Raw genomic sequence first — 13,414 nt, 5'->3', positions numbered from 1 at the left:
AAAAAAAAAGGGTTTAATGGGGGCCTTTTGTGGTGTTTTTTGGGGAACATTTTTCCCCCCCCGGTTTTTTTTTTTTTTTTTTTTTTTTTTTTTTTTAATGTCGATAAAATCATTGCTATGCGGCACAAGGTTCACCTTTGGGCATTTGCACTTTATTTTCTTAAAGCAATATCCATAAACCTTCACTTTTAATACAATGTAATATGAATTATTGTACAGTAGCACTGGGCATAAGAGTAAAGTCTCATTTTTCGTCTTTGAAAGTTTTTAAATATCTGTAAAAGTTGTTGTATATTTCAACTATTCCTCATCTGAGTTGGCCTGATTTCAAAGTCAAAATAAGTAGAAGCTGTACCACATGCTTGTCGAACAGGATGGTAGTATAACATCACTGTGGAAACCAAGAAGTGCACTGATGAAAAAGAAATCAAGATTTTCCAAAACTTAAATCTTCAAAAACAGAAAATTAGATTTATGGATAAAATTTAAAATGCATCACCTCGCTTTACTGTGCAGTAACACTAGATTATGTGAAATACAAACATACATTTACAATTCTTCTCCTTTTGAAGACGTATAAAAAGCTTTACATTCTAATGAACATTTAACACTACAACTGGAAGACATTTTAAGTATCCAAAACAAATAAAACAAAACAAGCCAAACGACAACATGAATTATGAAGTCTCTGTAAACAAAATTGTCCTACAAAAAAGGGTAGGATTAAAAAAAAGGATGTAGTTGAGACCAAAACACCAGACTGAAGACTTTAGTTGTCTAGTTTATGATAAAAAAAATAAATAAATAAAAAAAATAAATCACTGGAATAGAAATTGAGCTTGTTTTAATTTATCGTGCTATTAATTGATTTATTGCGACAGACCTATTGATGCGTTTGACTCTCCTTCACTGCTCTCGTTTGGAGCACACAACATGTTGGCTCACATTTGCAATGTACCGAACAATGGGCTGAGATACAAATCAATTACTTTAATTTATTTATTTTTATAGAGTGTGGCTGCAATATTACAAAGATAAAGTGTGACCTTAAACTAGGAGGGAATGAAATCACTCATAGCTGTTCATAACGCGTTGAGTCCAACAATTACTTCCATGCACGTTTAATTTGATGGATTTATGGGCGGTGTTCACCACGAACTGGACTGCAGCATAACACTTTCACTTTTTTCTTTTTAACTTACACAAATTAATAACATTTATTTCCTCAATGATATTCCTTTTTTTCTGTTTCGCATCCGCTTGTTTTCATGACTGGGCCACAAGGCTCCAATACAAGCTCAAAGTTGACCTGTAAACATGAATGCATGTTCTTTGCTATCACAGGTGAAAGGAAATGGTAAGGCTAGAAAAGCTCATCAACAAATGTATTGCTTCATTGATATGTTCTCAACTTCGAGTAATTACAGATGCAAATCTGTCGGTGTGCATCGATTCAATTTTTAGGGTCACGATTTGATTCAGGAACTATTTTTAATTCAGAAACACAATCTAGAGATTCTGTGTAAATCATGTGAGTGACGTGGAAAAAAACTGGTTTAACAAATGGAACATTTATTTAAGACATTTCTACATACTGTATCAAATTCCATCCGTTTATATTTAAACAATTTCTGGAGAATGTTACCATTTTGATGATGATGCCGATGGGACTGATTAATGATGTGTCAACAGGCTCTGAGGAGGAATCCCACAAATAAAAATAGGGGCATTCTGGCATTCTATCACTTTGTTTGAGGCGAACGGTCTCTGCAAAGAAACAGTGGGACTGTTGGGTTATATTGGATGGCAACGGGGGGGCAGATTACTGTCGCAGCTGTCGTCCATCTTGCTAACTACTTACACTTCCCACTGGCCCGCAGTTGTGAAGGAAAGTGACATCAAAGTCGTATCAAAATCGCTTTGGTTGTTCCCGCTGGAATCACATTCAAAAAGATTGGATACGAGTCATATTTGGGAAGAATCTCAAATGTGACTCAACAAAACAAAAAAACAAAACACAGATGTATCTGAGTGTTCACACTTATTCTAAAAAGACTTAACCCTCCAAAAAATAAGTCTGATTTGGGTGACATTTGTCTTAGTAAGCAACCAACTCTGGCAGATTCTGCTCAGTGTGTCTGTTACTGTCCTCCAGAAAGCAGATTGTTTCACGGTTCTGACTAAATGAACAAAATTTGATTTTTTTTTTTTTTTTTTTTAAAGGTGGGAGAGTTTTGTTCCAAATAAACAGAATGTTTCTGAGTACACACCAGCGCCAAATCACACACACATAAGACAGCATAATGATGCCTATTTGTATTTAGAACCATTTCCCATATTAACAATTACCACATAATTACAACAAATGGTGTTGCATCCTGGGTCTTTTTTATTGTTGATCAGATTTCCCTCCATAAACACTCTTTCTTTTCCTGTGCTGCTCTTGCAGAGGCGCCTCCATCTGGGATGTCCAAGAATGGATACTTCTTTCAAGAAATGGGTGAGCCTGATGCATCAAAAACAGAAATTCTAAACAATACATTAAAATAGGGGGCGGAAATGATGATCTTTTCTTCAAGAGATAATTGCAAACATATGATAAAAATGTAGTCGTAATGGTCTTTTTTTTTTAGTGAAACATTGTTTTTCACTTTTAAAAAATTGGGAGAATTGCACCCAAATTTCATTGTTACAATGATAATATTCTATTCTATTAAGCTAAAGTTTGAATGGGATCCCAATTTTCCAATTTATTGCAATAAAATTCATTTCCAAGGCAATTTTTACCACAGATGTGCATCTTCCCGTTTAAAGAAGACGTTGAAACTGCAGCGCAGACACAAAAACCGCTCCCAGCTCTCACGCTGCACTGTGTTCGGATATAAATAATGAACTTTTCAGTCTGTTATAACAGCAGTTTCATTACCTTCAAGCCAAGGAGAGACTCCCAATTAGTATGTGCAGCCATAGCAGTCAAGATGGAATATACTTGCGTTGGATCTCCCTGTCTCCCTCAGCCAATTATTCCCCATCCTGTAATACAGCGATTCACTCAGCAGAGTCGCAGAAGGCCCCCTGCTGCAGATGAGCATGGCTGTCTTTATTAGGCAACCTTTTATCAAAAATATGAATGCAATTACATTATTGTTGGTATGTAAGCATTACCCGCCGTCATCGTCGTGGGGGATCATTAGCAGAGGCTGGTCTGGAAGCTCAATTGTGAGCAAACGTGTGCGACGACCAAACGGTGACTCATGTTGGCATGTTAAAGGTTTCTGCTGTGGGCCACCTGTAAGGTTCTGCCCTGCTCCGCAGAGCGGGTTCTGTGATTTACATAAACTCATCATTGGCATGAACGCCATTAGCGCTGAAATGATTAATCGCGTTGAATCGATTGTTGAAGTCATCGTCAACGAATTTAGTAATTGATTAATCATTAACTGGATTATACAGTCGGTAAAACATGCCATTTGCTGAAAGAACAACTCACTCATAGCTGTAATTAAGCCAAAACTGTACAAGAAATATAAATGTTGGCCCCCAGTCAAACAGAGTCCATCAGGTGTGAAAACTAGGCCCATCACCATAACCAATAAATCAATTAATCACATGATAAACTAAAACAAACGCAATAATTTTCATTTGCTCGATTTATCGTTTTTTTTCCCTCTCTCTCTTTCTACCAAAATTGGTCTTCAGTCTGGTGTTTTGGTCTCAACTATCCCTTTTATGTGTTAGCACGGAAAGATAATTTTCTCTACAGAGACTTCAGAATTCATTTAATTTGTTTTTTCTGTTATTTTATTTATTTTGTATATTTAAAATGTCTTCATTCGTCCACCGTGAGCAGTGTTTCCTCGGGGGTCTTGGCCTTGGGGCTGGGGGAAATGTTTTGGTGGGGCTGTGCAGATTGATCATTCCCAATATCTTTACTTTCGGGTGATCGACAATTGGTTGAAGCCAAACTTATCCACCAGTCTTTTCTACCACCACAAGGGTCTGAGAGAAAGCTGCGTTTCACTCTAGTCAGCCTACTGTTGCCAACTTTGCAACTTTTTTGCTATAGAAACAAATCGGTGTACGCCAAAATCAGTCAGGCTTTTTAAATATATGCAAACTGTGCACCCTTACTTCCTTTTAACAACAGCAGCCTGTAGAACAATAGATTGGTAATGACCTTTAATAAAAACAAAATACATTAAACAGTTATTAAACAAATACTTGTATTGCATGTCTACATATTTGACAGGACATTCCTTGGATGATGTTTGGGGAAACACTGATTGAAAAACAAACCCCTCATATCAGTAAAGCCAGAAAATGCAATATGTGTAAGCATCTGACCAGTTCTATACGTGCTACTTCCTCTTTACAGCACACATCTTTTGAAAGTGTTAAGAGTGTGTCCTGGCGATACACACCAGGACATACAACTTATATAAATATCTAGCTTTAGAGCACACATATCAGCCTAAATATACCAAACACCATATGTGAGCAGCTGCTCTCCGGCATATGGAGCTAATTCTGTTCTCAGAACGCAAATCGCAGAAGTTTAAAACTTTTTAATGATGCAAAGATGCTTCGGAGTGGGAGTCTGCATAATGTCACCGCTCCGAGCTCACCTCAAAGGCGGCCGTGGAACGTCGCAAACGTTTGAACCGTATCAAACAAAACGAAACCCTCGGCTCTCGTTCCTTCCACATATTTGCACGCTTTATGTTAGCAGAGTTAGCCTCACATGCAGTTTGTTCAGATTCAATATTCTGTTCAGACCAAAAGGCTGTAAGACAAAACCCAGATTTAAAAGAATTACCTACCTAAAGTAAGAAAATGTGTGAGTAAATAACAAACTTGCTGAATTGACGCCATTATATTTTGAAACAAACCCAGGGTTCCTGCTGGTGAGCTGTAGCTGCTCCCACACAAGGTGATTTGAAAGTCGGAGCGTCAGCCGGTGGGTCTGAGGCTCGGAGGGGGGAAGCAGGCAAGGCAACAACACAGCAAGGTTCAGCTGATGTCAAGCGCTGAGGGATCGCCCTGATGCAAGACAAACTAAATACACTGAAATTGGTGCCTTCTCACAGATGAGGTCAGCAGATAAAGAGCACAAGTATGAGATTGTTACCGTCACATCACGACGATGGCCGGCTGATATTTGGGAACCCGGTAGTTACTGTAGGATTTGATTTAAGGCTCTCCTGTGTCACGAGGAGATATTGGGATGACTCACACAAAACAGCTGCAGGGCGAGTCCTCTGAATTTCTCTACCAGACAAAATACCTGAACGTTAGACATCCAAAAAAAACCTTTATTTTTTATTTTTTGTCATTTTTTCTGTAAGCTGGCTTCATTTTCACATTTCTTTTCTGCATCTCTGTAATACAGTTTTTCATTTTTTTCCTTACTGGATCACTGAGAGCTGATTTCAAAGAACGTCGGCTTTACATCTCGATTTGTTATTTCTTTAAAACTCAGCTTCATTAAAGGAAATAAAGAGTAAAGTGCATCGCCAAAGGATTTCTACCTCATATTTTTTTTATATATTTTGTTACATTACAAATGCAGATCTAACTGCATCTTTTGGGGTTTAGTCTAATAGAGTAATACAAGCTAGTGTAGTGGAAGGAAAATAATACATTATTTTTATCTTTTTTTTTTTCAAACAAGTATTTGAAAAGTGTGGCATGCTTCTGCATTCAGCCTTTCTGAGTCAATATTTTGTCGAACTTGCTTCTCACCGTCATCACAACTGTAAGTCTGTTTTTCCAGCTTTGCACGTCTGGAGACAGAAATGTTTTTTTTTCTGTTGTCGTTTTCAGTCGGGCTGTATGGAGAGCATCTCTGAACATCAATTTTCAAGTGCTGACACAATTTCCCAACTGGATTTGTTTTGTCAAGCTCAAGTCCTCTGGGCCTCGTCCAGGCTGAGACGCATTGTTTTATTTTCTAAGATGATTCCATAGGTGTGATATTAATGACTCCCAGGGTTCCATCCTGGGCTTCACTTATTTAATATCTACATGCCCCCGCTAGCTCATATTATAACAAGTAATGAGATTAGTTGCTATGGCGACGCAGATCATGCACAGATGTACATTACGATGTCACCAGGTGACCATGAGCCCATTTAAGCACTGAACAAACTGAAGTTATGTCTGGACCAAAAGAGGATCAGTCGAGTCAACGCACAGCTTCAGTTATTACAGCTAAAAATCAGCGATCTGGGTGTAGTGATGAACTCTGATCTGAACCTTCAGAGGCACATAAAGGCAGTTACAAAGTCAGTCTTCTGTCACCTGAAGAACATCTCCAGGATTCTTGAGAAACTCATCTTTGTGTTTATCTTTTGTTGCATTGATTAGTGCAACAGTGTCTTTACAGGTTTTCCAAAAATAAAAAATCAGATAGCTGATTCTGCCGTTCTGACTAAAACCAGGAAAATGGAGCATATCACCCAGTTCTAAAGTCCTTCAACTAAGAGAACAGACTTTAAAATACTGTTGTTGGTTTATAAATCACTGAATGGCTTAGCACCTCGATACATTAAAGACCTGCTGTTGTTGTATCAACCTTCCAGACCTCTCAAGTGTTCTGGTTCCAGTCTACATCCCCAGAACCAGAACCAAACAATGAGAAGCAGGATTCAGTTTTTATGCTTCTCTAATCTGGAACAAACATCCAGAAAGCTGCAATAATGCTGAAGCACTAAGTTCATTTAAAACTAAAAACCTGCTTGTTTAGAGATTCCTTTGACTCATAATAGCTGGAATATTAAACTGTAGTTTGCTTACTTTGCAATGTAATGTTTTGCTTGTTTGCTGTTTTACATTCAAGCAGTTTGAATCACCATAGTCCTGAAATGTGCTTTACAAGTAAAGTGCCTTGTTAGGTCTTTCCTTACCAATTAAACTACATATCCCACAATGCACCACAACACCTACTTCATGCCAAACAATGGCAAACCAAGTTAACACCTTTTGCTGATAAGCTGAGTACACAGCACAGTGAGTTCACACAGTGCTTCACTTACTTTGAAGTGCAAAAAAAAAAAATAAAAAAATTGCCTGGCACTGTAAACCATTTGGTTTTGACATGAAGAGAGCAGCTACAGACATCCAGATGGAGCTTATAGACATGTTATATTTTTGTTCTACATCCAGAAATTTTGTGTATGCACAATGCTGGACAACAGAAAAAGAACCTGGAGGTGAGAGTATTATTAATTTAGTGCAGCACACCCAGATTAAAGCCAGTGAAAAATGAAAAGCAACTCAAAAACACTCATATTCTTTTTTTTGTTTTGGTTTTTTTTTTCACACTATGTGTGTCTGCTATGCCACGTGCAGACTTGTTGCCATAGCAACCAACTGACAACAGCTCCACTATATCAGGATTCAACACCAGAAGATACTCAAATATTTACCACACAGAAGAAAAAGGCCATCCACACCTCCAAAGTACTCTGCAGATTCCCACAGCTCAGACCTGAACACCAAACAATCATTGACTTGTTGCCAGGAAACTATTCTAAACATCTTCCTCAGAGAGAAAAGGGCAGATTAAAAGAAATGTCCTTGTCCTTGCTTTAGTGAGAAAAAGTACATTTATTCCAGTTCTTCAAAATCATGTATCTAATTTATATAACTGCTGTTTTTTAATAAAAATGTTGACCTCTAAAGTCTCTTACATGTTTTCCTCTAGGATTATCCTTTATATTATCTTAATCCATCCTCCCTTAATCCCTGACCAGTTTCCTTGTCCCTGCTTAAAAACGTTCCCTACATTATGATGCTGCCACCACCATGCTTCACAGTGGGCATAGTGTGTTCTTATCACTTTTTTTAAACCCTCTTCCATAAAGGCCAGATTTGTTTTCTTGTCTTCCTGACAGTTTAGGTGGATAGCCATGATTTAGTCAGTTTCTCTATGTATTCCATTTTCCCATGAAGGGATGAATATTCAAATCTTGGTACTTAGCTCCATCATAAACGTCTCCGAACCCAACTGCTGTGTTCCTTGGTCTTATTAAAATCACACTAACCTGAATATTGTTTAAAAATGCACACTTGCATTGAAAGTGCTGCTTCTCAACTAAGTTTGCATGTTTAGCTTCCTTCTTTTTATATTTGGATTTGGTGGTGGGGTGGGTGCGAGGAGAGTTTGCTGTTTACAGGATGTCCACATCGCCTGAAAACTTCATGTATCTAAAATTAAGTTCTTATTTAAGCTGACTTCAAATAAATGAACCACAAGTCTTAATTTTGTTGTGGCAGAACTATTTAATCTCATATATTCTATGCAGAGACATCTAGCCAACCAGATATATAAATGTTACACTTACCCATTATGGATGTAAAAAAAAAAAAAAACAGTTACTTAGCTAGTTAGGGTAGCTTTACTCTGTAGATGTAAAAAAATAGCTAGCTTTACACTTTTCTTACCCTTATTTAGGGTGGCTAGCTAGTTTTTTACATCCATCATGGGTGAGTGTCAAATGTATTGCCAGCTGGTTGAACAATGTTCATCCAGCTGGCAATAAATTGCTTCACTTCTGTTGCCAGATCGTACAAATTTTTTATTTGCGACTTTCTTTTGTATATTTCTCTCACAATATAGGTCTTAAATTTCATTCATAATTTGCCTTTAAAAGTTCTTATTTGTGTTGATGAAACTTGTAGAACCTCTAGTTTAAATGGAGCTTCAACTCCTGCTGCAGAGTTTGGACACACATCCATGACAACATTGTACATACATGACAGCTAAAAGCACAAAGTAATGAGTTCAACCTTCCTCTTTCTGTTATGCTGTGTTTTGTACATCTGGTGTCTTCCTGCTTCTGGGGACATGGCTGGAAATCTCAGGATGTAGACAAGAGTGTTCAAGTATGAAATCCTGGTTGTTTTGAGGTCTGGACCAATTCTGTATCATAAACAAATATTCATTCATTTTGTTGACAACTCATATGCAACGCAAATGTCATTTTCTTTGAGATGGTTAAAATGTCAGCAAGCATTTTAGTTCTATGAGAAATTTTGACTTGAACCACAGAGACTTCACACTTCAGCAAATTACCTTCATTTCTCGAATCCGAAACAGGAAAGCTGAACCTAAAGTACAACAAATGAAGATGAGATAAAGATGACAAATTCACAGTGTGGAACAATTCCACAGTTCTATTCAAATTTTGTTCTGATTTTTCTAAATTTTATTTTCTAGAACTCCCAAGTTTTACAAAGCAAATACATTTTTTAACCTCGAAAAGGCTCTGGTTAAAATATAAACCAACCCTAAAAAAAAAAACTAACAAAAGCCAAACAGGAAGTTGCCGTTGCTTAGAAGCAGTCTGATTGTTTTAGCTTTTGCCTACACTGCCCCCTATGGCTCTGGCATGTTTAAAGCAACTCTCGGTGATGTAAATCAGATGGTTTGTGTGGATGAACACTTTTCTAACACTGATCCCGTGTGTACAATATTATTTGAAATGATGTGGCGAAGATATTAGTTTTTATAAAGACTCGGTAACATGTGCACAAAGTCCTAGATTGTGGGATAACCTCAGATTTTACATTTGTTGTATCGTATGCTCAGATGACCATATTCTACATTATGACATGCTTCTTTTGTTGTTGCCTGATTTCACAGATTGCTGTACTTTTGAGTTTTACTTTGGTCCAGTTGGACCGTGGACTTTGAGGAAGACTTTTCTAAAAGTGATAATTGTCCTGTCAGTTGTTAGTTTTAATGTCCTTAGCATCAGCTTAGTTCATTTATGAGATGGGCCGGCTCTGGTGGACACAGACCCTACAAAAATCTTGAAAGTTCTCTCTAAAAACTTTAGTAGTAAAGTTTTCCTCTAATGTCTTTGTAATTAGGGTTTTTCTCAAGACCATAATTGTATATGATCTTTATTAAATATTAACTTAGAAAGTTAATAGAGAATAATGATGTGCATGAGTTTGGTAACCACAACACTTTTGCTGTTGTGTCCCCAGAGCAGCGGGAGGCGGAGCAAGAGGAGGACAGCGAGTGCCGAGAGGAGGGACAGGACCTACCGATCGCCTGCGGCGAAGACATCCACCTCTATGACAACCAGATCAGCCCTGGGCCAGGTCAGTGCTGCAGAGGAGAGGGGACGGCACCTAAAAACGGAGTTTTATCAAAATGACAGAAGTTACTGTCTTAGCTGACTCTCTTGGCATCTTCACGTAATATAAACCCAGACTAGTTGGGCATTAGATGTTAATGCTAATGGCTACCATGGAAGCGGTCAAGATCAAAGGCTCACTTCTGTGATTTTTAAACAACTCAGATCTTTAGCTATTAATTAATGTTGTTGCTGACATGTTGGCATGTCGGTTAGTTAGTTTTATAGGATCTGATGGTTATTTCTACAGAAAATTGAATATAATTAACATACTGAAAACAGAACATGGAAAGCCTTTCAGGTCGAGGTAACCACCTGGAGTAAAGCGGTTTGTAAAGCAAAAAATGTTTGTTGATTTAGTATAAATTTATTTTTACTGTGCTGTAATTGAGCCTTTTTTTTTTAAAGGCTAAATAATATGGAAAGCTGTTTCATATATATAAATAAATACTTTTGTTTATAGATAAATAATACATTTTCCATCTAACAAATAAGTGAGCCCATAAAATTAAAAAATAAATCTAAAAGATATTTTTTTATTTATGTATTTATTTCACTGTTTATCTCATAATAGTGTTTTATTTTGTGACACTTTGTAAAGTTTTGTTCCATATTTCGTAGACTTTGGATTTACCTTCGTTTTTATTTCAGGGTATTTTTAATTCAAATGAGGGGGCGGAGTGTTTTTCTGTGGAACAAATCGGTTTTGCAAAATCTAATCGTCCAACCTGGAGGGAGATGGAGAAAACCTGTGACTGACCAAATGAGCTCTCTGTTGAAAATATATCTATATCTAGTGTTGAATGAATCGGCTCCCTGTAGAACAAAGCAGCTGAAAATATTTTGAAAAAAAGAAAAACAAAGATAGAAATTAGAGCTTCATTTTAGTTAAAGACAGATAATAATAGGGATAACACACTTGTCATCTAAACACTGATTACATGTCATTATTTTCTGTCATATAAAAAAAAGAATTCAGGCCCGATGGGGGCGGGGCATCCACTTCCCTAAATGATTCTAGTTCAGAGTTCAGACATTGATGCTCTGTTGAAATCCACATTCAAATCTGTGACCAGGTTAATCCAAAAAATTTTTTTTTTTTTTTTTTTTTTTTTTTTAGCAGAACTTCAGATGCCTAGCTCTTGAACTTAAATTTATGAACTGATGATGGGGCATTCTCCTTCATCACAGAAAACACTTTCCATGGCTCCATCGAATACAACCCATCGTCCAGGTGCTAACGAGGCAAAGCAGCCCACATCATCACTCTGCCACCACCATGTTTGGTGTTCTTTTCTGAAACGCTGAGTTACAGGACACACAGCCTCCAAGAAGTTCAACTTTTTCTCTTCATTCGACAAATTTTTCTCTTAAAGGCCTAGGAGACGATTGAGATCTTTTTGCCAAGTCTTTTCCTTTTCTTTTTTTAATGTTTGAATGATGAACACTGACCACAACTGAGTCAGTTCTTTTCTTCTCGATTCAATTAGAAAAACTGTTTTATTAATCCCAAAACATAATTAAACTCAGAGGCCTGCAGTGCTTTGGCTGTTGTGTGACCTTTAGTGACCTCCTGAATGAGTCATCAGCAGTTCTGGCCAGCGGGTCACTCCTGAGGAGGTTCACCTCTGTGTCGGATCCTACTGGTTCACTCAGGTCCCAGAGCCTGGAAACATTTCCAGACTGATAGATGTCGGTGACTTTGTTTCTCATCTTTCCTTGTATATCTTCAGATTGGGAACATTTCTTACTTTTTCAGATCTTTTAGCAACTTCATGTTGTCAAAGCTGGACTGATAAAAACATTTCATAAGTAAATTCTGCAACAGCGTTCTAACAGTTTTGCGTTTTTTGTCATAGTTTACTTTTGTTTTGTTGTGACTTTTTGTTTGTCTAATTCAGTAAGTTTTAGTTTGTTTTTAATGTGTTTGCTGGTTTTTAATAGTCATTATTAGTTAAATATTGTTTGGTTTCAGTTTAGTTTTTATTAGTTCTTGTAACAGTTTTAGTTTTTTCATGCTTTGTTAATTTTTAGGAAAGAATTCAAAAAGGTCAAAATACTGCATTTTGACCAATCATTATTAGATAATGATTGCTCAACAGAGGATAACATTTTTAAAAAATTAATTCAAATATTATTGCACTGACTCTGGTGTTTTCTCCCATTTCTCACCATTTTGCAGTCTGAGGGGAGCATGGAGTTGTGTAGTTTGTCGTAAACTGCTTGTGTGAAAATAAAAATCAATTTCACATCAGTTTGAACAGCTAATAAACAGATTCACAGACACGAAAACAAAGGATATCACACCTAAAATTTCAGTATGTTTTAGTTAGTTTTATAAATGTACAATATAGTTCCAGTTATAGTATTTCCCCATTAATTACAACAAATTTTACTTATTTCTGTTTTGGTTGTTTTGTTTGTTTTAGTGTTAGTGTTGCAGTAATCAGATTTCCAAAAACATGTTGCAGATCATGCTTCATTCATGATCTAACAGTGGACAATAATTTTGCTCATAAGCTTTTTATCTTCATAAATGAAATAATTACTTTCAGTATTGGATTTTATTACATTACTTTTGAAATTTGTTTGATCTGAAACATTTGTGACAAAAAAAGAAGTGAAACTACAGCGATGTAGTTTGACAGGACAGTTCGTCTGCCTTCATATTAGCTCAGTTTGTTTATTTCAGGTTGAATTTAACTCATTTTAATATAATACAGTTATTATGACAGCTGTCCCTACAGACAGATTTGTGCAACATGCATCTTTTGTGCAGCGGTTATCATACTTACCTCATGTGGAGCATTTAGATGTATTTGTTATGCTAGTTAAGAGTTAGCATCAGTGGCAACATGAGACTAAATCTGTGCATTAAGCACATCTAATAAAAGCAAACTGAATCCAGTGGTTGAAACCACGTCCCTTTGTGTAACTGTAATGAGTTGTTAGTTGTGAGGAAAACATCTCCAGTGCAGGTGCAGGATGTTTGTCATGCCCATCACAGCCTGCTGGTAGATTTTCACAGCATTATTCACTGACAGTGCGGCTGAATGCTGATTAGTGGGCTTTGTTTTGAGTTTCTGGATTTCCTCCTGCTGTTTGCATACCTTTATGTTTTTTCATATACCAATCTATTTCATTATTCTGTATTAACAAACAAGTCCTGGAATGTGTTCTGTGTGTGTGTGTGTGTGTGTGGGGGGGGGGGGGGGGGGGGGGGGGGGGGGGGGGTTGGGCAGATTTTTTTCCCTCCCTCCTCTATT

At 37.1% G+C, this 13,414-nt stretch overlaps 1 protein-coding gene across 4 annotated transcripts in view; it reads left to right on the top strand.

The window, feature by feature from the left end:
- The window catches only part of slc4a11 (solute carrier family 4 member 11), a 121,536-nt gene that overhangs the window by 26,620 nt on the left and 81,502 nt on the right, over positions 1 to 13,414 (top strand). For 3 of the 4 annotated variants that reach the window (XM_015058558.1, XM_015058560.1, XM_015058557.1), the window contains exons 2-3: positions 2,450 to 2,500; positions 9,997 to 10,113. In XM_015058558.1, coding sequence (XP_014914044.1) covers positions 2,450 to 2,500; positions 9,997 to 10,113 — 168 coding nt within the window. The remainder of the gene's footprint in view (positions 1 to 2,449; positions 2,501 to 9,996; positions 10,114 to 13,414) is intronic. The other variant, XM_015058559.1, reaches the window with a different exon arrangement.

The sequence above is a fragment of the Poecilia latipinna genome, unplaced genomic scaffold, assembly GCF_001443285.1.
Source record: "Poecilia latipinna isolate Pla-1442-1.1 unplaced genomic scaffold, P_latipinna-1.0 Scaffold1550, whole genome shotgun sequence".
Taxonomy (NCBI): Eukaryota; Metazoa; Chordata; class Actinopteri; order Cyprinodontiformes; family Poeciliidae; genus Poecilia; species Poecilia latipinna.
The sequence above is the reverse complement of the archived record's forward strand: the minus strand, read 5'-3'. Positions and strand labels throughout refer to the sequence as shown.